Below are 25,646 nucleotides of genomic sequence, written 5' to 3'. Positions count from 1 at the left end.
TATTTTTTTGGAAGAAAGAAACATAGATATCGAAATCATACATGATTTAAAAACCCACTCTCGAATAGTGACACGTTGGGCCAGCATGAGACGTTTCATACAGCATTTCACAGTTTGTGACAGAGCTGGCTTGTTACACTTCAAACATCATAAGACATTCAGAGATTAACATGCTCCAACATGTAATATTGACATTTAACAGAGGTTCGGTATTTTTTTAAGGGAATATGTTTATTTTTTCACATTCAAAGTGCTCCAACCAAATAAAAGGAAGGTAAAAAGTATTTACACAAGCGAAACAGTTTAACGAAACATCTGTTACCACAGCCACACATTCCAGTTTACCCTCTCTTATCTTTTCCATAATATTCACATGCTCTCCATTATGATTATATTAGAATAGGTGTCAATGTGTTAATGTGCAAAACAAGGTGACAATAGCAAAATACAGTTTTATACTACTTTTGAGGTAAATGCATTACTTTGGATGCAGAGCTACAATATACGTTTTAAAACTTTGATACCTTTTTTTAAATATGTTAATCTGCTTTAAAACAGACACTATATAGTGCTTTGGATTGAAGTGCAATAGCTGAGTTTAAAAGGTGTTAAATCTCCATTAAAAGGTTCCAGGAGGACTTCGGTTGGAATTAAAGCAAAAAGATTTAGGTTTGATTCTCTATAAACTTTTTCTTTTGTGATTTGGACTATTTTATTTTGAGATATTTTAGGATTTAGTTGTTTATTGGACATTTAACAGGAGGTTGTTGAATCTTAACAAAGTGCAAGCAAATACCTTAGTCAATCAAATTACAACTGCAAGTGCAAACTATATGCAAGCAAAATATGTGTTTATATCTTTATTTATATATATATATATATATATATATATATATATATATATATATATATATATATGTCAAAATGAGATTAAAAATACAAATCAGGTCAGCTGTAACATGCTGTAATGGCCTTAACTGTGGTTTATCTGGGAAAACTAACAGAACAGAAGGAAGTCCCCTCAGTTGGTCATGCCACAATGTTTTTCTTTTTGGTATGCACTGTTTGACATGCACTCATAGCAATGTACTGTACATGCTTCATGTGTCAAAATAAGTATTTCTACCACTATAGTATGACATAAAATTTATATTGTTCTCTGTCAGTCCTCACCATACACATCTTATATTTTAGAATTGGTATTGATTCCTAAATGACTGCCTTTAGTGGGACTCAGCTCCTATCTGTGTGTGATATGGGTCATGTATGTTAATATAGGTTTATTATTATGCAACGTTTATGCAATTCTACCATAAATGTGAACAATGGTTGACACTCACATGATTTATGTGATTGTGGGTGCATGCAACTTAGTGGGAGTTTTTCACTTTAAATTGTCTTTCTTATGTTTTTTTACTAAATGTCTCTTTATCTCCAACTAGTCCTCCAGTGCTTGCTTCATTTGGGGGAAATAAGGGGATAATTCAGAAGAAGAACGGCGCTGTCACTGTTTTTAAATAGTTGTACAATGTATCGAGAAATCTTACAGTCACAAACATTGCAATTATTGTATCCTTAAACACCGTAATAATAACAATACAAGGCCATCATAGGGATGGATGGTTCAGATAATTAAAATAGGTTTAGGGCAAGCTGTTTGTCACATGTTCACCAGTGCGGTTGTTCATTTGTGTCACTGACAGAAAGCATATCACTCTTACACAATAAAAAAACAACAACAAAAACTTAATAAGAATATATAAGACCAAGGCAGAACCATGAGGTAATTGGGAAACTATGTTGCTCCACCTCCCTTTTGTCCACGTCCGCGTTTCAGGAATGTTTAAGAATGCTCTCTGGCTCAGACACAAGCTGACACCATCGAGACATGTAGACATCATTTAGCAAGGTTCATCTGTGGAATGACACAGCACATGCACACATGCACTATTTCTGTTGTCTATGTTAAGACATGGTATCCAGACGCACAGTGGAGAGACATGGCTTTAAGGCAATGAATTCACAATATGTTAACCTAAAACAATTCACCTAAAACCAAATCCCAAAGTTGCTGTGAGACAGAAGAGCCAACGGCACAATTTCCCATCACACAACTGATACACGCACAAACACACATCTGCTCTGCTGTGTGAGAGGCTTTTAACGTCCATCACAAAAAACATCCAACCAATTTTGGGTTTATTAATTAATTCATGATAGACTTCAGGGAATCAATTGTTTTTGTCTAAAAGCCCAGGCTGAATTGGAAATATCATCCCATAAAATCATGCAAGTAAAGTATGTTGTGATATTAACACCACTCCATATTCAAAATATAAAATTTTGATACCATGCTATAAAGCTTAGGTGATACCGCCCGGCCCCATCCTGTCGTATAGTGTGCCATTAAAATGTATGTCACTTGTAAAGCTATTGATATTGACCTGTAGCTATGAATAAAGTAATATGTTAAATGGTTATGTTGAAAAAAGTGTTCCGTGGCTTTTTCAAGGAAACACATCCCACAGACATACAGATATACTCTGTCTCTCTCTCTCAAGGTCACTCACTCGCTCGCTCACGCAGTGCAGGGCTCCAGAGTGCGACTAACAAATGTCCTTGGCCACACCGCTGACATTTAACTTGTGTGTCTCTGTGTTTGTTCGAGTCGTGTCGCCTCCTCATCTCATCGCCTCTGCAGAATTTACATTCACAGACACAGGCCCCGGGCGGGCCCTGCCCCCCCCCCCCGCACTCACTCACACACACAGACACAGACAGTGAAGCAGAGATGAGGGCGAATAGGAGGTGAACGAAGCAGTAAATGTGTTTCCGCTACGGACCACTAATACAAATTGTTCAGCGCTGCTGATTCCGGATTAGAGCAGAAGCAGCTGCTGGTTTGCAGCGTGACTGAGTCTCGACCTGAATGTGATCCTTCAACACTCCTGCTGACCTGCGATCACTAAACACTTTTACAATAAACAACGACACTAATCACAAGTTATTTAGATCTGAACAGCACTGACTTTTACTTTGTGTTTGTCTGATTCACTTGAGAGTTTATGAGACACGCATTTAAACAATCCCCCAAATATCCAACCCACAAATAAACAAACTCCTAGGTATAACGCCGGAATACTAACCCAATACAATAGAAACTTTAAAGCTCATATAGATTATAACCATCCCTTCATGTTTGCTAAGCCAGTAACATATATCCTGAGCCAAATGTTTAATACTTAATTGAGAGCAATTATTTTTAACAAAGCCAGAAAGTCCATTTTATTTATTGTTTTGGTTGTCTGCGGATTATTCTTTATTTATTTCGGATATTTTAATATTTTTAAATTTAATTCAAATGTCAGACTCAATATCATTATACCAGTGGTTTAAAACTGCTTTACGCTGATAATAATATCATATATTCCAATAATTTTCGGGACAAAGTATCATCCATAAAATGTGTTTTATGGATTGTGACAGGCCTACCTTTATATTTTTAATAATGCAGCAAGTTAGGGGTTTCCTTGTTCAGTTTACAGCTTTAGATCTATGAGAATTGATTTCATATCTAGGCAAACTTGGTATTGTACAGTGAATTATCCTGAACTGAATCGATATTTGAACAAATCAAAGAAATGGTATAATAGGTGTATTATTGCGTTGCCAAGGGGCACAGTGATACATTTTGGGTGCACCTAAATGATGTGCTGGTGCACTTAAATGAAAAAGTTAGGCGGAGAAAGGTTAGTCTGGAGCCCTGCAGGGGGCAGGGGAGCATCAGTAGACAGTGATTCAAGCAGTGGTTACTATAGATCTTCAGGATGATGGTCTGAAAGAAAAGAGAGAATGGTGATTAAAGAGTTTGTTAGGAAATGTCTTGGTAGATGCAGCAATAAATAAACCTCTGTCTAGATAAAGCCAGCAGGTGGAAAGATCTGGGGCACAAGATAGAACAAACATGAGCCTATGTGCTCACACTTAAGGCTCCATTATGCTACTACGAATCCGTTACGGTCGGACGAACGGACAGATCGACGGACACTTTTTAATTTTTACTTCTCCGTGTTGAAAACAATTCACCGCCAGAACAGTAGGTGGCGCAACGGAAGACAAGTTTGGAGAAACCTTCCTCACGAGTAATCAGAAGAAGTCTACGCTGTTTATTTACTTACTCCCCACTTACACACAGTGCAGGCTTGAAGCTCCGTGTAGCTTGAAGCTAGACGGAGCTAGCTAGCTTCAACCCCAGCTTCCACACAGTCAGCAGGGACTCCCGACACTAACTACTATCCAGTGTTTGCTTCTAACCTGATGGTATTGTAGAAACGGTGTCATGATAGAAGTGGAATTAAAGTCGTGACGGCGGGTTTTTGCACTGTTACCACCGTAGTTAGCATGGTGGCTAGCCCGCTAGCCTAGCCCGCTAGCGCCGTTTTGAAAGCTCGTTATAACCGTATGTGACCGTGCACACATGCCGTCGGTGCTCTAACGAGCCACCGTCATCCGTGGGGTCCACGGACAGCCCTTGGCTGTATCCACGTGGGGTAAAGACGGACAGTTAGAAAAATCAGAGGTGCACGAAAAGCTGTCAGAGGCGCTCGGGGAGGGCGTTCCACGGCGGATAGGGCGGTCTTATCTGTCCGTATCCGAAAAAACGGACAAGTATAAAGGAGCATTTAGAGTAACACTTGTTTTACCACATTTGAGGACACTGCACATACATAGGATTTCCATTTCAGTCTAGTGATTAATTCATCCAGGTTCTGGTTCCATGTGCAAATATAGCAATGCCCTGTCTGTCCAGTATAAATTAGGCTGAAACCTTGATATTGATCATAGTTGTATTTTGGTTAGTTTTAGATTAGTTGACATGGATATGTATTTACCGTAGGAAGTGTTGGGGATAAGAGCTCCACAGTCTGCGGGTTCAAGCAGGTGACCCGGCTATGGTTGTCTGTAAATATTCAAGAAGAGTGACTTAAAGGGGAAACAAATAAGATAGAGTGGAATGGTTCTAATTACTGCTTTGACAGTTTTGACCAAACTTGGCTCTAGTAAGGGAAAACACATTTACCAGTTGTAACTTTATATGGACAAAAACACATAGAAAGGCAAACTCACAATTGGCTCGACGATAACAAAGACCCTCACATACACACTAGTGAGAAGTTACTGGAAGTGCGGCCTGCATGTGCACAAGTCAGCACAGGCAGCAATATTGTTATCAAGGATTAAAAGAGCTTGTTAGAATAAACAGACCTTTCCACTACAATTCTGCCTCTGTGTCTTCTTCATGATAAATCTGCTTCAACACTTATTTCCAAAAAATGTTTGTTTTTTCCTTTACTTTTGCAAGATTGCAACTTTTTTTCTTGTATTTTTACGACTTTATTCTTGTATTACTGTCAGTTAATGCTGAAAATCTCAGATTTTTCTTTCTTCATTATTGCCTCCCTACTAGTAAGTCATAAGGACTTAAGTTAAGGTACGTAAGATGTGTTGCCTTAGCAACAGTGCAGGCAAATCATAACCACCAGGGGAAAATGGCAGTAATAATCAGTGTATACTGGCGTTTACTGCAAGAACTAAAATTATGGATGCCGGTCAGCAGCTGCATCCTTATGGGTTTAATGTTTGATGCGTTCCACTTTAATAAAGGTGGCACACCATTCACTACATTAGATCAGTCTTGTTGATGTCGAGGTGAAATCTCTTACTTGGTTCCCTCCTCTGCAACACCCTCAGGGTCCAGTTTACCCTCCTCCTCCATCTTTTCCTCCGGAATCAGTTCCTGTTTCTGGTGTCGACGGAGGCATTTCAACACGACCATGGAGAGGATCAGCAGAGCCAATGCTCCGCCCACCGATGCCCCGATAGCTACTGCAATGGTGGAGTCCCTTGGCGGGGGAACTGAGAGGAGAGGAGAGGGATGTAGACAACGGATCAAGACGAGTGCAGTGCTGGATAAAAGCTCTGCTGAGCTGTTTAAACCCGAGTGGAAAGAAAGTAAGTGCTGAGTTAGGCTGTATCCTGTGTGTGTGTGTGCGTGTGTTTGTGTGAGTTTGCGTGCGTGTGAGTTCGAGCGAGATACTGAGGGACTTCAACCTCTTGATGTCCATCAATAAGTAAAAAGCTGACTCAGCACCAGTAGGTCCTTACACTTCAGGAAACACACTTACACTTACCCATGCACTCCAGGGCACAGGTAGAGGATACATGTTACACGACTTTGCTTAATTTATGTCACATTTGAAACAAAAGTTGTGAAAACGTATACTTGCACAAAATGTAGCCATATTTGTAAGATCATTTGTAGCATCCATTTGTGAGAATCATCAACAGTATAAATACCTATAGTAATGGTGAAAACCTTAAATTTAGGGTTTTGGACATATTTTCACACAACTATGAGAATTATTCATGACCCACAAAGGCTACTGCATAACAGAGAGAAGCACAATAGCCTGATTTAGACCCAGAATGGAAAGAATAGGGGACTTCATGTCACAGCATTCAGTGGCCTACTTTCCTTGGATCTTCCCTCTGCAACGTCTGGAATGACTCTGTTTTGGACATGTTATTAGTTGTGTGGACGTTGGACATATTATTTCCTTATAGTTGTTACCTTACGTGTCTTTCGCTTGTTTTATTTTCTCCTTTAGTGATTGTTTGCTCTTTTTAAATATGTGCTTAATTTTCCCTGCCTCCCATATTGACTTTAGTGCTCCCCAGTCTTCTGCGTCACTTTCTCTTTTCCTGTTCTGCTCCTGTTGTGTTCCCTTGTGTTTTCTGTCCATGATCCAGAGTTTTGCTTACATTTGTACTGGCGAAACCAAAGTTTCTTTGTTTTTGCAAAACCTTTAAACAGACACTCTAAGCCTTCTTATTTGATTCCCTGCGTTACAAACCCTGTCTCCATTTTGGGTACAGCTAAAATGGAAACCTAATACAAAGTTTTTCTCAGTGGCACTCTCCCTCAAATATGCACATCCAGATTTTGGTTTAGTGCTGAGCAGCGTGTGATGGCCCTGAGAGTGCATTTCCAAGGCAGCGTTTAGTATTTATAGAAAATAACAGAAGATTGGGTTGAGTTGTTTTGGATGGAGTTTGCTTGTTCTCCTCAAGTCTTCTTTGGCTTCCTCCCACAGTCCAAAGACATGCAGATTGGGGTTTAGTTGATTAGACAACTCCAACTTGCCCGTAGTGTAAATGTTTGTTCTGTATCGCTGCTTCAGACATGAACAGAACTCCAAACCTTTTCCTAAAATTATCCGGACTAGCTGTATGTGCGAGTCACTTGCTTCTAACACGGTGGACATTAAACTTGAAGACTACAAATATCTCAGGACGGAAAAGGGGAAAGTTGCAAGTAGACAACACAGATAAAGACGTCACTTTGGAAAGACAACAAGTTCTTATGGTGATAAGGGCTGGCAGTGTCAATGTGATGTAAACAAAAACGCAGTACGTCATGTCCTGCCTCCTGCATGTTCATCGCAGGTGCCACCTTTTTAACTTTCCTGTTGTTGTCAATGCGTCTAATGTGGAACATTTCCTGATCAGTTCTTCATATGTGAAAAACAAACTCTTGAAAATCTCCGGCAAATTGGGTCTAAACATTTTCCATAGTTCATGTCTGAAAATAGCTTCTGTCAGCCCTGTGATGAACTGGTGACCAGTCCAGGGTGGACTCCACCTATCGCACAATGTCAGCTGGGATTGGTTATAACCACACCTTTGAACCCTTATAGGATAAATAGAAGAGATAATTAATGGATGCTAGTTTTGTCTCCTGTCAATGAAAAGGCACCGCTGGGAATTGAACCCAGGATCTTCTGTTTACTAGACAGACGCTTTACCAACTAAGCCACGGCGCCGATGTAAGTCCCACATATCATGTCGGAAAGATTCTGAATTTTGTTTTCATGTAGGATGTTAAAAGATAAAATCTCACATGTACAATAGTATCAGGAAACTTTGTGAGAATGGTGCATGGTCCGCTACATGAAGCCCCTTTAGGAAAGCTTCCAAAAGTAAAATGCATAAACATGTGTATAATGTAACTTGAAATTAGATTAATGTATTGTTCAGTTTTTTCAAGTTTGCTCCTCTTCTCTGAGCATTTTATGTTTCAGCATGGACTCACACTCCCCAGACAGAATCTCTGCCTCTCTCGTCCTCTCTCTCGTGTGTGTGTGTGTGTGAGTGTGTGTGTGTGTGTGTGTGTGTGTATGTGTGTGTGAGAGAAGGTATAGGGTCAGTATCTTACGTTCAGTGACAACATTAAGTTGTATGGAACCATATCCCTCGGTGCGGTCTGGGAAATTCATCACGTAGCAGTTGTAAATCCCCATATCCTCCACCTGGATATCCGACAGTGTGATGGACAGATCGTTCTTAACCAGGTTCCCAGCGAACATGACCCTGTCTCCGAACCGGTCTGTCCTCAGAGTCGCCATTTCTTTCCTCTTAGAGAAAATCATGAACTAAGGACGGAAAAAGAGGCAGAGATTTTAATTGGTTAAAAGATTTAGGACATGCCCGAAGTATTCTGCTTATTAAACATGTAAATATAAGTCACTTTACCATTTCCTTTGTGTCGTTGTATGTTTCTTGGTAGGTCCAGTTCATGATAAACGTGTTCACATCCATCTTGTAGCAGGATGTGAACGTGCAGGGAATTTTGACGCTTGATCCGTTCAGTGCATTTATGAAACTGGGCACGATCACATCCATGCTTGCACAACCTACAACGAAAAGCAAAACCAACAATGGTAATAACAACATTACTAACAACAGTGACATCAAGAGCTGTAAAACAAGGGGATTGAAACAAATTGCATGTTAAATGCTTGCAGGCGGTGGTACCGTGGTTAGCACTGTCACAGCAAGAAGGTTTTTGGTTGGAATCCCAGTTGGGCCGGAGCCTTCCTGTGTGGAGTTTGCACATTATGCCTGTATCTCCCTATTCCTTCCACAGTCCATAGCCATGAAGATTGGGGTTAGGGTTAACTGGTGAATTTAGGCTTGAATGTGAGTCTGGATGGTTGTTTGTCTCAATAAGCAGATCCTGGATCATAGAATATCCATAGATATATCCATAGATCATGGATATCCATATAGATCATGGATCGATGTTTGCCAGAATATAGAATTACTGTGAAATATTGGAAGCTGACTGAAATTATGCATATCAACAGATAAATAGGATGTATTAACATAATAGTTTAAGACATCTCATAAGGAACGTAAATCTAAACAATGAAAGTTTCGGCACATAGAAATATTTCCTGTGAAAATGCAAAGAGGCTCAGTCGAACAATTAATAACTGCTGTTAAAGTCGCTGTAAATTACAAATTCTTCTTTGAGATTGTTGAGATTAGTTGAAAGACGTCCGATTTGGGACTCATTTACAGTGAATTTAATAGCAATTATTAATTGTTCGAGTGAGCCTATCTGCATTTTCACATGAAATATGTCTATGTGCCGAAACTTGTGCAATGAATTTCTTTTTTCATTGTTTAGATTTACATTCCTTATGAGATGTCTTAAACTATTTAAAGTGTGTCTCCTGTCAATGAAAAGGCACCGCTGGGAATTGAACCCAGGATCTTCTGTTTACTAGACAGACGCTTTACCAACTAAGCCACGGCGCCGGTGAAGATTCTGCATATCCTGTCGGAAATTTATTCTGCAGTTGCAGGTATCATGTAGGATGTTAAATATGATTGTGACACAACTGAGATAAAATCTCACATGTACAATAGTATCTGGAAACTTTGTGAGAATGGTGTATGGTCTGCTCCATGAAGCCCCTTTAGGATATACATATGCATCAACACGTGTATAATGTAACTTGAAATTAGATTAATGTATGTTCCGTTTTTTCAAGTTTGCTCCTCGTCTCTGAGCATTTTATGTTTCAGCATGGACTCGCACTCCCCAGACAGAATCTCTGCCTCTCTCGTCCTCTCTCTCTCGCGTGTGTGTGTGTGCCTGTGTGCGTGTGTCTGTGTGTGTGTGTGTGTGCGTGCGTGCGTGCATGTTGGGACTCTGCACCATTCTCTCCTCTGCAGTCGGGTGTTTCTGGCTCCCTTCCCACTGCCGCTGCACCACTCCACAGACCTGACTGACTCTCCACACAACACACACACACACACAAGCACATATGCACATCCTCCCACAAGGGTTGTATTCCATGCTAGCGGTGCTGTGTCAATATCACCCACACAAACTGATCTACCTGCACACACAGCTAACACTGTCACATTCAAGCCCCGTTCTCTGCCACACACACAAACAGACAGACAGACAGACAGACACACACACACACACACACACACACACACAAGCACAGCATATGTTACTATAAGTCATAGCCAGATACACGGTGTGATACAGGCTGGTGTTTCTGATGACTCAGCAGTCCTAGGGATGTTGAGAAAGAGCCAGATGCAGATACAGAGGGAGACAACAACGACTAACAGATGAAATGCTGCAGTGAGGCAGACCCATAGCCACTCCTCCCTCTCTCTGCCCCTCCCTCTTTCCTCTCCCGTCTCCGGCCACCTCTCACGCCTCCTTCGTAGCACCTCTTCGATCTGACCCTTCCACTACCCTCAAAATTACAGTTTTTCCGTTCCTCCCCAACGACACTCTCCAGTGTTTCTCTCTTCTACCCCCTCTCATTACCCTCCATTGTTCCCTCCTCTCACAAGGTCAATGCAGGAATTAAGTAGGTCTGTTACATCATTTGTCTCTTCTCCCTCCAACTCTGCATGTTCCCCGTTTCATTACGTTTCAAGTCCGATTCACAGCAGAAGTGTATACTGCAGTAAGAAAATATCTGTTTTAATTTTTGTGGAAATGTTCTAAAGAGGATTGAAGCCTTTCTGCCTGGAATCAGTGCTTGGTAAAATAAGCAATTTGTTAAATCTTTGGGGTGTAAGAACGTAGATAGAAAGAATGTGCAGCTTATATTTTAAGAATAGACTAAACAAAAAAAACATACAATGTTGTAGCTTGTATTTAAACTTGAATTGCCCTGCATGGTTATAAGCCTTTTCTTATTTTACATCCACCTGTTATATATATATGTATACATATAGTGAAGACTTTTGTAGGAATTTTGTAAAAGGCCTATAGTGTATTTTATCATCTCCTCCGCCATGTACATTGTGTTTTCCTCTGCATTTGATTGATATTCAGCAGGATTGCACAAAATCTACAGAACAGATTAAAGCAAAACTTAGTGGAAGGATACGGTATGGGTGAGGAAAGACTTCCATTCAATTTTGGAATTTTTGTTTTTCATTTGTCAGGGACTAAAGCATGGATGTTGATGAAGAAAATCAGGCATGTTTAGGGTTCTGATATTAATGAGTGTAATTTGGTGTAGATCCAAATCAAAATCCAGATGTGGTGAATGAAAGTGTGAATTTCAGGAGGGCACTGTTTGATCATGGTGGAGGTATGCGCTCTTTGAATGCCCTTCTACTCAGCATATGAATTCAGTCACCCTGACCTTTGACCACTTAAAGCTGATCACCTTTAACTGGTCTTTTCATCTTTGAGTGAATGTCGGAGCCAAATCCAAAGAAATCCCTTCATGCACCTGAAATGCTTCATTGCGCAAGTATGACACGTACAAATGGTCGGAGAGGCAGCACGACAAATTATTTATAGGGTGTCCTTTCTACCAAGGATATTTCCAAATTCTTATATATGTCCAGGGAATCTTCTCTTCATACCCCAGTAACATTTTCCCAGTGCAAGCCACCCAACTGACTTGTCCGAATCCAATTAGACATCTGTGGGTTTGCTTGGACGAAGCTTCTGAGAGTGAGAATTCCCCTGAAGGCTGACTCGACAAAAGCACGGACGCCATCTTGTGACGGTCTCTTCTAAAAGTGATTTAAAGCTGCATTAAGGGCACAAAGGGATACAGCTCAGTATTAGGAGGATGTTTCAAAACAGACCCCACAGTAAAATCCCTGATAGTAAGAGCACTTGCTTGTTCTGGTGCTGAAGATGTTTTTCTCTGACGAAACTGTACAGCGTCCTTCTATGTCTGTGATCAGCTTAAGTCATTGGCTGCTTCTCTCCCCTGACCTGTAACCCCCTTTAGTGCATGCCTCTACACTATAACCCACATTAACAAGGAGCACTTGTAAATTATATATATGTCCCCAGGGCGATCTTAGCTTAATGATAACTGCACCAGGAGGAGTTAAGACTGTTACAGCAGATATGATCTCAGATTGCTTGTTGAATTTTTCTATTTCAGTACTCAAATCACTCGGTCGCCAATATCTGGATAGATACTCTATTTCTTTTTTTATATAGTATATCTTGCGGATGCAGTTGGTCTGCAGGTTTCTTAGGAATGTTGCTTATAGAGGTCAGGGTGTGCAGAGGAAGAGTTGATTACGTTTGAGCTCTAGATCCCCCTGTCATCTTTGCTATTTTTAAACACATTCTTTGGTTGGGATTTAAACTTTAGTTAAAATATCTTGTCCTTTAACTGGAATATAATATTGTGTTACACAATTCAAAGTGTGTCAATGAAAAGGCACCACTGGGAATTGAACCCAGGATCTTCTGTTTACTAGACAGACGCTTTACCAACTAAGCCATGGCGCCGGTGGTGAGACCAGATATCCTGTCATTTAGATTCTGCTTCTTCAATCAGCCCCCTGCTGGAGAGACATCCACACTGCATGATGTCTGTCAGAGATGCATTCTGCAGCTGCAGGTATCATGTAGGATGTTAAAAATGAGATAAGGGACAAAGTTATAGAAAAAGATAATGAGCCTGCAGCATCGCATTTTGTTGGTATAAAGTAAGTGTAAAGTGAACACAGCTACTCCACAGTAGCACAGACAGAGAGGCATCATCCAGTATCATGACCTTATATCACTGCAGCCATAACTGGCTTTAACTGCACAGGCTGAAACTACTTTTAAAATCTCACTGATGATCAATATTGAAAATACCAAACCAAAAGGGGAATATTGACCAGACTGAGTAAGAGTTGAAAGGTTCTTACCGCTCCTTGTCCTTATCACCCCTACGGCCTTCCACTCTCATGCATTATTGACAGATGTATCTACTTATAATAGAGTCACAAAGTCTGACTGCTTTAAGATACAGTGCAATGTAAACATTCAAAAAGCACTTATAGGCTTTGACTGGTGACAATAACAGACGCACAAATAAATTATCTAAAGAGAAACTCTAGTTCTATTAACGTCTAAAAATAAAGAAACATCACTTGCTCTCCTACATTTCTGTTATTTACCAGATATCTGTACTGATTAAGTTTTCAACACATCAGAAAAATTACTTTAGATTACTTGTGGGCTGGAAAAGTTTATTGTCAGGTAGTATTAATAGTTTTGTGATATTTGAAAATGAATAAGACATTAATTCAACTAATTCTACCTTTTCAGGTCTCACAACAGAAAATCACAATTGTTTTTGTTTGTGTATTGAGAATATAGCATTTATTATTTTATTTTTTTATTATTATTTGATCTACAGTCGGAAGGGCTGCCTTAAGAATGTTACTCTACTCATACAAACATCAAATTTTAGGCTCGGATCAATATTTTCAAGATAAAATTTCACTTGTGACTGACATGTTGTAATTCAATGATAATGAGAAAAAATATTTTGAGATCATAGACTGTAAAAAGATAGACAACAAATATTCTGGATACAAACGCTGTCATTTTGTACATTTGGAAGCCAAAACGCATGGTAATAGGGAGAAAACTGTCACGGTGCCGATAAACTAATTTATACCAAATTAAACCAAAAATTATGTAATTTTCGGGCGATGTTCCCTCTTCTAACCTGGAGCACGCATGGTTTATGACATTTACTCGAATCAGCTCAAAGTGAGAAAAAGGCACCGCTGGGAATTGAACCCAGGATCTTCTGTTTACTAGACAGACGCTTTACCAACTAAGCCACGGCGCCGATGGTGTCCATGAATTCACAGAACTATATGTAGGCTCGCCAGTTGTAAATCGGCCACATTTACGGTGACATTTTGACTGACCTGTGGTATTTTGGTGCTGCTGTACAATACAAGGTATAAAACAACGGACTTTGACCTGTTTGAAGCATATCTATTGTTTGAAGTCCATGCCGCTGAATATAGAGTAGATTCCTCCTCCTCTCTGTGCGCTGCTGCCCTCTAGTGCCTATCTGTGGTAACTGCAACTGTGCGGTTAAATAGACACCAATTGGCAGAAGGAATATTGCTGAGAACCTGTATGAGAAATTAAAATCTATATATTTACTACACTGCTGCCCCCCACCCTTAACCTAGAAAAGAACTGGTGTTCTTCTGAATGACCGTATGAAAAGATGACCGGTATTGCTATAAAACTTGCTTTCTAAGCTTGATTAAATACCCAGTAGATAGATTCAGTGCATAAGTATTTACGATTTTTTTTCATATTTGGACACTTAAGAAGCTAAATAATTACTATAGGATTAGCTTTTTTTAAACAAAAGCTCACATGCTGTTCAAAAAGTGGCAAAACAAGTGTAACTGAAGCTTAGTGGCATCTCCAAGCAACAGGCTCCGCAGCAACAGTATCTGTTTTCAGCTGGCATAATGCAACGGGTGGCGACGCCCCCTAAAAATACTGGGTGAACATTGTTGCACTGAATTTAAAGACAAACTTCAACGCCATTTCCTCCAATTCCATTAGGCTGGATGGTGTCAAGCCGGGCAAAGTATGTCTTCACAGTCTCACTCACTCTACGTTTAGTCTCACTTCAGAGAACAGGTTTAAAGTGACAATGAAGTTGGATGAAAATTTGATTTAAAAAACAGGCCTCAGCAGTTTCCTTTTTGTGTAAACTGCATGAAAAACATCAATGACATTTCTTATTTTGTATTTCTGATGAACCCTCTGTCTCTACTCTTCCCTCCCAGACTTATGGATTACTGGTCCTGCATGATGACTCTGCATGACGCCGCGAGTCCTGCTCAGGTGAATAACCTAGCCACAGCTGGGGCATGAGGCGCAGTGAAGAGGCACAAGACCAGTAAGTTGACATGAAGAGGGGTTGTCGGCCTCTACAAAAGACACAAGGACGTAATAACTTCCCTTAATAAAATGTTCATAATAGCTGAGTGTTAACGTAAGATAACATAATATAAGGTAAGATAAGATAAGATAATGGTAGATAAGGGGTAATATACCGTGTTATAGCAGTAAAAAGAAAATCATGAAGTAGACTCTCAATAAAGGTAATAATAGAAGTACAAGAGCACAATATAAACAGAAAGAACTATACGAAATATAAATATATATACAATGTAACGGTGTTGTACTATATGATAATGAAAGAATGAATAAAGCACAGTTAAATTAGTTGAAAAGCGGAGTGAGATACAGTACAGAAGTTGCATGTAGTCCCCTGGGCGCAGAGCAGAGTGCACACATTACAGTGCACTTTTGAAACCATTTGTAGGCGACTTTACAGAAGAATTGAAGTTTCCCAGCTACAGCAGGAAATGGTGTTTCACAAGCTAGTGATGGAGAGCTCCAGCTTTGTATAGGGATCCTGTGGGTTTGATCACATGTGGGTCACACAGTGTGGGAGCTTGTTTTTGTATATGCTAAAATATCATGAACCCATCTGGGCTCGGCATCTCACTTAGATCATGCATTGATGTGCTAATATTGCACATTAACACGTATGTGGGTTTGTGACAAGGCCTGTGAATGAGGGTGGCTCCCTGTTAGCACCTCATCGCAGGGCCTGTTTCTACACATCACTCCCACTGACTCACAGATCCTCACTGGAACCTGCTGTTCACGGAATAATAAGCCAATATTATTTTTTGAATGCATAGAGCATCATCATCAGAATCCTGTTTGAAGGCTGTGATACAACAGGCCACAGGTGGAGAGGTTAAACACAGGTGGCTGTTGGCATGGGAGGAAAAAGGAATAAGGCCAGTTACACAACGGATTAAATGACTTTGAATCAGGGATGCTAAAACAATTAACCGACATCATCTCACACCCATTATCACCCCCCCTCTCTCTGACACACACTCACATCCTCTCTCTCTCTCTGTCTCTCTCAGAGAAGGGCCCAGAGGATGTGTGGTGTCAGATGTGGTCAGTGATGTGTTGTGTGATGTGTGTGTGTGTGTGGGTGTGTGTGTGTGTGTGTGTGTGTGTGTGTGTGTGTGTGTGTGTGTGTGTGTGTGTGTGTGGGTGTGTGTGTGACGGATCTCATCCTATCCAACTGTTGATCCGTTGTATCAATGTGTGTGTGACCGGGGCATCGATCGGTGGGACCGGTGTCGTGTTTCTTACCGGAGAGCGAGCCGAGCAGCAGCAGTGCGCTGAGCAGCGGAGCGGCGGAGCTCCTCTCCTGCGCCGGGGCAGACATCTCTCACCTCCGCCTGGGATCAGTCCAAACACGGCCTTTTAATGATCTGTGGAGAAGCGACAGGACGGAGGCAGAGAGCAGAGACTGGGATCCAGATGTGCGCGTTGGAAAGGCTTTGACACCAGGCAGTGTTTTGGTTTTTAGAGGCAGAACATGGCTGGCAGTGTCTTCAGCTGGATGCAGGTTGATCTCATGGTTGTCAGTGTGTTGATGGATGAGGAGGGAGGGCAGGACAGGCAGCACTAAAAGAAAAGGAGGCTATTGTTTTTTTATTTGTGCCTGTGTGTAATTTCCTTAATGGCAGTTTATATGCAGTATATATACATATATAATATTAATATTGTATTTAATATATATATATATAAGTTATTTCATTCATCGACCAACCATTTTTTTTACACCAACTCTCAAATCTTGAATGAAAAGAAGCAGAGAGAAGAATTTTATTATATAATCTGCCAATCTCTAATAAAACAGTAATTAACAAAGCAAAATATATATACATACCAGTTGTGATTAAACATTTGTGAAGATTTAAAAAAAATATGAACACTCTTGAATAAAAATAAGGAGGCTAGTCATAACGCTGATGCTTATAATAATAATACAGATCTAATATTAATCGTGAATTAATTTGAATTGTTGACATGATAAAGTCGAAATATTTGAGCAAGGCCTCTTCAAAGATCTAATACTGAGTACCACACTGTGTTTATGTACTACAGAGAAGTAATTCCTTTCTCCGAGTAATTTATATCAGCACCATCTTTTTTTTAATTTCAAGGTTATTCTTGACATTTCAACTTTATTCTAAATACGTACAATATAAAGAAAAACATCTCTGGGGTTGTTTGACTTTTTTGACCTGCAAAATGAAAAAAAATCTTCTTCTCATTTTTTAAATATTTGCACTAAACTAAAATCTGCCAATATATTCCCATGATTAAATTAGGCGTCATCCAAGTCCCCAAATCTTAACCAAAGTGAACAACAACTATGAGAGATTTTGGAAATAGGTCTTACACAACAGGCAAATATCAACCAGTCACTAAATGTTAGTAAAAGAGAATACCAGTACAGGAGAGGAGACCCTTACAGAGCTAAATCAGGCTGCCGTGCAGGCAAACAAAAAATTAAACAGAGACCATCCCTCCTTCTACATATACATTCTTCCATCACCCTTCCTGGGTGGGAGTGAGGAGGAGAGGATACTGGGAAATGAAAGAGGCTGCTTCCAGAAAAAAAAAGGGGATGACGTCAGGAAATTAAAGAACATGCCAATACAGGAAGAGAGGGAAAGTCCCAATGAGGCAAAAGGGAGTTAGGAGAGTGGTTTGAAGAAATTAAGCTTATCGGAGAGAAGAGGAGGAAGAGGAGGAGGATGGGCTGGTTTGTGTGCATGTGGTTAGCATAGTGATGCTGCTAACCACATAGAAAGAGGGTTTTCAGATTTACTAAAACAGCAGTGGCCGGCCAGTAGCAGGGTTATGGGTCAGTCAGAGACCTACACCTTAAACATGCCTTCAGTACATTCATATGGATGGATAGATAGAAGGATGGATGGATGGATGGATGGATGGATGGATGGATGGATGGATAGATAGATAGATAGATAGATAGATAGATAGATAGATAGATAGATAGATAGATAGATAGATAGATAGATAGATAGATAGATAGATAGATAGATAGATAGATAGATAGATAGATAGATAGATAGATAGATAGATAGATACATGGAGAGATAGATATAGAGATATAGAGATACACACTATATATATATACTGTATATATTTGGTGTTCTCTTTCCAAGTCCTTTTTGTTTTACCATTGTTCTTACACAAAGGCCTTGTGTCATCAAGCAGTTCCAAAAACTTCTACAGGAACGTTATAATGCGATCAAGACCTATTCATGCCTACATAACGTGACTTATGTTAGAATACTACACAAGTCTAAATTACGTGTCTTATTCAGACTTTCTTCTTAATCAAGCTAATAACGAAATATTTGTGTCCATGTAAACAAAGTCATATAGTCACAGTGAAAGTTCAACATCCAGTGTCTGTATTTACTTATTCAACGTTGTAGATTCCTGCTAATTATAATGTTCTGTTTTTTCACCCTCAGTATCCTTAACTTCCCCCTGAGAGACATCATGCCTTGGAGCATTTCTATTTTGACATTATATTCACGGTGAAGTTGTTATGTGCTGAGATTCTTACAGTAATAATGGAAAGATCGTCTCTATCCTCTCACATTACCTCAATGACCCTGCAGCTCGGGGGTAATGATCCATCAAGATGGGGAATCAGTCGCTAACAAGCTGTCACCAACACACAGCAGTATAATAGTGTGTGTAGGTGTGTGTGTGTCTGTGTTTCGCTGGGTACTTTGATCATTATCAGCAGCTGCCCAACTGATTCCCACCCTGTGTGTCAAATGTGAATCAACTGTGTGTGTGTGTGTGTGTGTATTTTCTGTGCTTATCATCCAACCTTGACGTAATTGGTCAACACACGGTGGCGGTCGACACTTCAACACGTTAGCCCCAGTTATGTCTGTGATATTGTCTTGTTTCAGATTGGTGAGTGTTCCAGAGATCCAGTTTAGAGATCATGTCAAGCAGCTAGTGGAGCAGGCAGGTGTCTAAACAAAGAGATCGAGCTGAGCGTGGCAGGTAGAGGGGCAGGTGATCCCACACATGAAGGGAGCAGGTGTTAATAAATGAGGCCTATAGAGTAACAAACTTCTAATTAGGGAGAAAGAGAAGCATCCAGAGCGTCTCCCACTGAGGGTATCTTAAGTTCTGGTAGGAAACACAAATTCATGGCAGTAGGGGGTGTAATCCAAAAAGTGTGGAGGAGTTAGTGGCATCTAGTGGTGAGGGTGCATACTGCAACCCAAAGCCTTCACTTCCAATAATATAAAGAGAACCTATGAGTTGTGAAGGCCACCGAGAGCTATAGGTTACCAAGAGCTAAAACCTAAAAGCCCTCATCTTCTCTTGCCAATTTTGGTTTGACTGCTCTGGGCTTCTGTAGAAACATGGCAGACTCCATGGAAGAGAATTTGCTCCTGATCTAGATTTCAGGCCTCATTCTATTGTAATAAAAACACAACTATTCTTCAGGTGATATACATATACACAAATGAAAACATGTTAATGAATACTATTCTGTTTCTGCTGATGGATGACCCTAAATCCTGCACATTGGACCTTTAGTCAAGATTAATATAATGTACAGAATAGAGTTGTTAGAGTAGAAACATCTAATAATCCTTTTTCTATGGGGGAAGCAGCGACCAATCCCAGCTGACATTGGATGAGAGGCGGGGTGCACCCTGGACAGGTCGTATCACAGGGCCAACATATAGTTACAAACAACCATTTACACCGTCTCCAATTAATTTAATCCTTATCTCCTGAATGTCTTTGGACTGTGGGAGGAAACTGGAGTTCCCAGAGGAAACTAACTCAAAAACAAGGAGAACATTGTGGATCGTGATGGTGGTGGCAGCTGATCATGGATTATGACTACAACAAGATTGCTAAGATATACAATATGCCTACTCACGTATACCACCATTACTGGCAACAACTCTTCTAGTACTTTTAACTTTCCACTATGTTAAAAACTGTTTCTTCTAATCGATGTTGTAAATATTATTATTAATGTTATACATCTATTGCACCTCTGGAATCCCTGAGTTTTTTTGGTAGAATTTTATTGGTTGAAGTTTTCACTAAATATTATGAGAGTGAAATAATTGTTTGTTTTTACTCCTGGTGGGTCTGTCTTGCATTTTAGAGTGTCATTACCTTATTAATACCAATTTAACCTTATCCAAAAAAAGTGTAAAAATGCAACAAAGGTAAGAGTCCCTTTAAGGACAGAGGATGTCGCACCTTGTTGAACTATGAGACAAATTGATATTTGGGAAAATGGGATATACAAATAAAATGTATCAAATGATTGACGCAAATAGACCCCTGATCTAAGTCAGGGACTTTCTTGCTGTGAGGTGACAGTGCAAACCAGTGCACCCCAGAGCAGAAACAATAAAAACTTCTTACATATGATACCGTGTCTACATTATCAGACCAATCTAGTTATTTTAGGTCTGTATTAAACTTTTCTGTGAGTATAGAGTGTACATGTTGTAGGATATGGTGGAATGCTGGACTGCACTCTTTAGTAGAACAGTTTGGCAGGACGCTCCCTCTCACAGTCCATGGTGCTGGATGTCTCTCAGGACTGTGTCGGTCCCCGTGGTGCTGAACGTCCCCTCTCAGTGTGGAGAGCCTTTCCCAGCCCAGTCCTTGTTCTCTACAACACCAACCTAACTGCTGAAAATGAAAATTGAGCCACTGACATTTGAAATCAAAACTTAACTGACAATCATGGAGCAAAGCAGATCGATATAATAACACGGGACTTGGTTCTGTTTTCTCTCCGTCTCTCTCCCTTGTCTTTCAGCAGAGAGAAGAGGGCTCCTCTGTTGCTAGGCAGCAGGGATATTGTACGAGAGTGCCTCTCAGTGACTGTCACTGACTTTTATACAGACAATCTGAGGTAAGAGGTTTATTAAGGTAACAGATTCACCGTGGCTCAGAAAGAGTGGTGAGTATAAACGGTGCAAAAGTAAGTACATTTCAAGTTTCACATTTAAAAGCATTGCGAAAAAGCTTATTGCGGTTATTTGTCTTTACAGTGTTTTGAGTGTTTCTTTCAAGGCTTACATAGAACAAAATAAGATTTGGGTGAACTATCTCTTTAAGGTAATTATCAGTAAGCCATGAGACCCTCCATACCATCCTAAACCTCACAGAATTACATTTAAGGGCAGGTTAATGAAGAGCACAAGGTTAAAGGGGCATCTCCAGACCCTGAATGCTGTGTCAGGTGAGTCAGTAATCAGATCAGCAGTTTATCCGAGCTAATCAACCACCGCCAATCAGGTAAGTCCACAGATCAGCAGTTATATTCAACTGTTGAACGACACAACCCTGTGTATTCTCTACTACTGCTACCGAAATCTAATATTTCATGACAGTCAACTTTTTAATTGACCTTTCAGTCGATCTTTGTCAATTCTTAAAATGTTGAAAAAAAGGGACCATTGAATGTTTGGGTGTTCACTTGTCAATAATGAAAAACACTACTAGGTATCATTAATGGAAGCCAGCTGCAACCTTCACTTTTCTGCTCCTGGCGGTCTGCCTGGACATACAGGGCAGCACAGATAACATTTATATGGAATTATTGAACATTAACAATCAACATTTATTGCCAGTACCCGATTGTGTCTTTTTGAAATGTCCCAACCTGTACTGTAAAAGTGTCACAAACCATGCCCACATTTATCACTGGTATTATCGACAGTTTGTTGGTTGTTTGAATGAAAATTAAAAGTTGGAAATGACTTGTGTGGCCACCATCGCAATGAGCCAACCACAGACGGAGTGAAGAGCCCTAAGTCATGATACACTGTATCTCTGAATGTGAAACTCATCTCTGCACAGTCAATCATCTATAATCCATTACTAGTTTAAACTCGAATGGAAGTATGTAGCAAATGTTTTGTTTCACAGATTTAATTGTACTGAATTAAAACAATTGTTTGCTTAAACTGTGTATTGTTGTAAATTATTCCCACTACATTTGCCCTTCATTCATGTCCATTTCGACTTTGGACATTATTTTCTGTCTATGCAGTAAGGTCAAGTTTAACAATTAAATGATTTCATTAAAATGTAAAGGTAACATGAACTCTGGTGTAGTAATTATCATTTGAAATATGTCAGTTTAAATTATTTAAAAGTCTGACATGGCGATTCAAATACACTGCATCTAAAGTTAAAATGAATCAGGTGAATACTTACAAATGAAGAAAATACACACACACACACACACACACACACACACACACACACACACACACACACACAGCGAGAGAAGGAGAGAGAGAGAGACAGAGAGACAGAGAGAGAGAGAGAGAGAGAGAGAGAGAGAGAGAGAGAGAGAGAGAGAGAGAGAGAGAGAGAGAGAGAGAGAGAAGAACATAAAACAGCGTCAAGGGAACAATAACTTGACTTCTCAATGGATCCAGAAGAGGGTGCTGTGACTCCACGGTGGATGCAGCAACACCATCATTTATTTAATCGTAGCTCCATCCTGAACAAACTCCAAAATTTCCTCAGCGTAGGAGGCATCCACATTATATTTCAAAGCAAGAATAAATTGCTTTTGCAGGGTGACATATTTAAATGTGAAATAAAATTGATGTAGGTTCGTATTTTCTTTCAATGAATGTACTTTAATTTGTTATAACAGACACAACTTGATACAACATATCAACCGTTGGTTATTTGAGCTGTCACAGATGTATTACTAGTGTACCTGTGTATCCTATTCACAATAAGACAGGAGAAAATGTAACAATTTCTCTGAAAACTATTAGTGATTATTGTCATCACAATTATTGACTAATTCCCACTTGGGCCCACATTTTTGCAAATAGTTAAACAAACAAATGCCTAAAATGACTTCAGACACAATTAGAGGGCTATTCAAATAAATGTGCTGAAAACAAACCTGTGACTGAGACTGGTAAAATACTGCTGCAAGTGTATTTTTTGTGAATTCTCCTCACGTTAACCAGCCCAACCTTCAGCCCTCTGACTGACAGCCTCACCTGCAGAAGCTGAGCTTAACACCCCTGATAAACATGCACCTCCTCTGCGGCTCCTCTCGCCTGCATATCTCTCTAACCAGCTCTCCACAGGAGAGGCACTGATATTGTGTGGCTAAGATACTATGATCATGTTCCAACAAATTAGTTTATTGTAATTATACAGAGGCATGGCAGACATCATGTATTTATTAAGCCTTCATTCTAAAAAGGAACAGCTTTAGATAAGGTGTGAAACACTGGTGGATTTATATACTAATGTTGTTTCTTCATAACTGTCATCATGACAGAAAACATTTGGAAAAAAACCGTTTCACGTGTACTTTCCCTTTTCAGTTTGGTCCATGTCCCATCCACTAACATGGAGGAAGTGGGTTTCATGATTACACTGCAGCCATCAGGAGAATGTTTTAGCTTCACTCCTGGGATGCTTTCATGTCGTCCATCTTTATGTACAATCCTTGGATTTGTTTTGTTAGAGGTGTCTGTGGTTTCAGAGAACCGTACAATAGCGTATCAGTGCAATTAAACTTAAATTTCATATCATTTAGCTGATGCTTTTATCCTATAGCAACTTCTAATAACTTTTAGGGCCGATTAAGGGTTCAGTATCTTGCCCAAGGACACCTCAACATACAAATGGGAAAGACTGGGATTAATCTGCCGACCTTCTGGTTGGAGGACGACCGCTCTACCCCTCAGCCACAGCCACCCCAAACAAAGATTTCTTCCATTACAAAGACTGTGAGCTTGTTCATTTTCATTAATTTACGATGTATTTTTCTCCCTCGCTCCCCGTCCACCTAGCTTGCTGCCATCCGGCTGACTGACTGACAAGTGACTGGCCGAGTTTGGCAGATGTGCCAGTCTTAAAGGAAACCCCTCGACAAAAAAAGGAAAGTCTGTGACAGTTCTGAAGCTCCCAGGTTCTTACATCACCAGGGCTTTCCACAATTGAGCAGCGAGCTCCAATGCAGAACCCCTGTGCGCTTTCTGTTAAATAGCCCAACTGTAGGTCTGACCGCAAAATACCGACACTAACACAAAAAAGACATGTTTTTGATTTTGTAATATATTTATTTATAGACAGCCACTGCAGGCCGTGCACAAACAGGATGTTATTTATTTATTATAAAAATTGAACAAAACCATGAATAAATCAACCAATCAAGTGGATTGGAAGCTCGCTGATGAGCCTCCAGGTAAACTCAACCGTCCACTGACGTGCCACTGGGACACAGGCTCCGCTAAGTTTGATAGAATATGTGACTGACAGCCCTGTTCTCCTGCCCCCCCCCCCCCCCCCCCGCTGTCATCATGTCTTCCACACTCGCCTTGTCCCTCGCTTCTGACACCACAGACTCTTTGATCACTCGTGTTTGTACTGCACTGTGTGAGAGAAGAGGAAGAAAAGGAAGACGGAGGATGGAGAGAAAAACATTCGGACTCTTTGTTTTTGTCTCTGAGGCTTCACGCCTTGTGGGAGTGCCGCTATTTGAGGGGGATTTGGGAACTTAACACTGGTGTGTGTGTGTGTGTGTGTGTCTGTGTGCAACAGTCCCTCTCTTGTTGACTTCTAAAAGTCCTCCAGTGGCCTGAGACATGATGCTGTGCCATGTCCTCAAATAACCAAGAGGATGTGAGGACAAAAACTCAAAGAAAAAGAAGAGCAACAGAGATAGAGAAAAATAGAGGAATAGAGTAATTAAATAATGAAAATTCAGTTGGGAGGGGGAAAAAGTTGCAAAAAGTACAAGAAGAAAGACTTCATTAGAGCCAGACAAAATGTACAGAGAGCCGGTGCAAGAGACAGATATAAAGACAAATGAGAACAGAGGTAAAGGGGATAAGACAGAGGTATAGAAATCATAAAAGTATAGATGTTCATTGGGAGAACTAGGAGATGTGTTATTCATCTCTCAAGGTGACAAGAGGTACAGCTGCCACTCTCTACGTTATAGAGGATACCACTAATTTATTGACTTTGTCGGTCCCTGAGTTCATGTCGGGGGTAACTGAAGAGCTGTGGCCCCTCCTTACATGGGCAAGGCTTTAGAGGTCTTGAAACATGAAATGAAACATCACCACAAATTCTTAATTTATTCATAGACAAGGTGGGACCTGTTTCTATTGGTGATTATTACATATATCCAATGGTCTGCAGTGACACAGCAAATACAGAGTGGTGGCGGGTGAGGAGCAAGGACAGTATATTAAAATAGACGACCTGACGACTCCCCAAAAGAGAAGCCACAGTGTCTCTGTCACCACCTGGTGGCTGGCTGCAGTATAGTTTGAAAATCATGCTCCTCAATGCTCATGGATAGGACATCGGCCAAAGTGAACAAAAATATATGTTGGACTGAGCTTGTTTCCTGATTTTTTGCGGCGCACGTGCATGTTGTTGGGGAAAACATTAGACTCGGATTGGTTTCGGAAACAAAGAACCGAATGCCTGTTGAGTTCGGGTCAGGCTCTCTGGCTTTTTCAGGTTTGGACAAAAACTGCCATGTCGA

The 25,646-nt window shown here is 40.3% G+C and overlaps 1 protein-coding gene and 4 non-coding genes across 5 annotated transcripts; all 5 read right to left on the bottom strand.

Annotated features, from left to right (window-relative positions):
* Positions 1 to 5,719: 5,719 nt before the first annotated feature.
* Positions 5,720 to 16,436, bottom strand: scn2b (sodium channel, voltage-gated, type II, beta). The gene is made up of 4 exons (XM_061073739.1): positions 16,361 to 16,436; positions 8,593 to 8,753; positions 8,276 to 8,492; positions 5,720 to 5,916 (listed from the first exon to the last, which is right to left on the bottom strand). The coding sequence occupies exons 1-4, from the start codon at positions 16,434 to 16,436 to the stop codon at positions 5,720 to 5,722; spliced, it is 651 nt and encodes a 216-aa protein (XP_060929722.1).
* trnat-agu (transfer RNA threonine (anticodon AGU)) lies at positions 7,811 to 7,883 on the bottom strand. Its single transcript has one exon. It is a non-coding gene; the product is annotated as a tRNA-Thr (tRNA).
* On the bottom strand, positions 9,591 to 9,663 carry trnat-agu (transfer RNA threonine (anticodon AGU)). The gene has a single exon. It is a non-coding gene; the product is annotated as a tRNA-Thr (tRNA).
* Positions 12,577 to 12,649, bottom strand: trnat-agu (transfer RNA threonine (anticodon AGU)). Its single transcript has one exon. It is a non-coding gene; the product is annotated as a tRNA-Thr (tRNA).
* On the bottom strand, positions 13,919 to 13,991 carry trnat-agu (transfer RNA threonine (anticodon AGU)). Its single transcript has one exon. It is a non-coding gene; the product is annotated as a tRNA-Thr (tRNA).
* Positions 16,437 to 25,646: the final 9,210 nt, after the last annotated feature.

This window comes from Limanda limanda, chromosome 6 (assembly GCF_963576545.1).
Source record: "Limanda limanda chromosome 6, fLimLim1.1, whole genome shotgun sequence".
Classification (NCBI taxonomy): domain Eukaryota; kingdom Metazoa; phylum Chordata; class Actinopteri; order Pleuronectiformes; family Pleuronectidae; genus Limanda; species Limanda limanda.
The sequence above is the reverse complement of the archived record's forward strand: the minus strand, read 5'-3'. Positions and strand labels throughout refer to the sequence as shown.

Coding starts and splice junctions, on each gene's coding strand:
- scn2b (XM_061073739.1), bottom strand. CDS start 16,436: ATGTCTGCCCCGGCGCAGGAGAGGAGCTCCGCCGCTCCGCTGCTCAGC. Junction 8,493..8,592: donor ACAACGACACAAAGGAAATG/GTAAAGTGACTT, acceptor TTCCGTCCTTAG/TTCATGATTTTCTCTAAGAG. Junction 5,917..8,275: donor ACTTAATGTTGTCACTGAAC/GTAAGATACTGA, acceptor CTCTCCTCTCAG/TTCCCCCGCCAAGGGACTCC.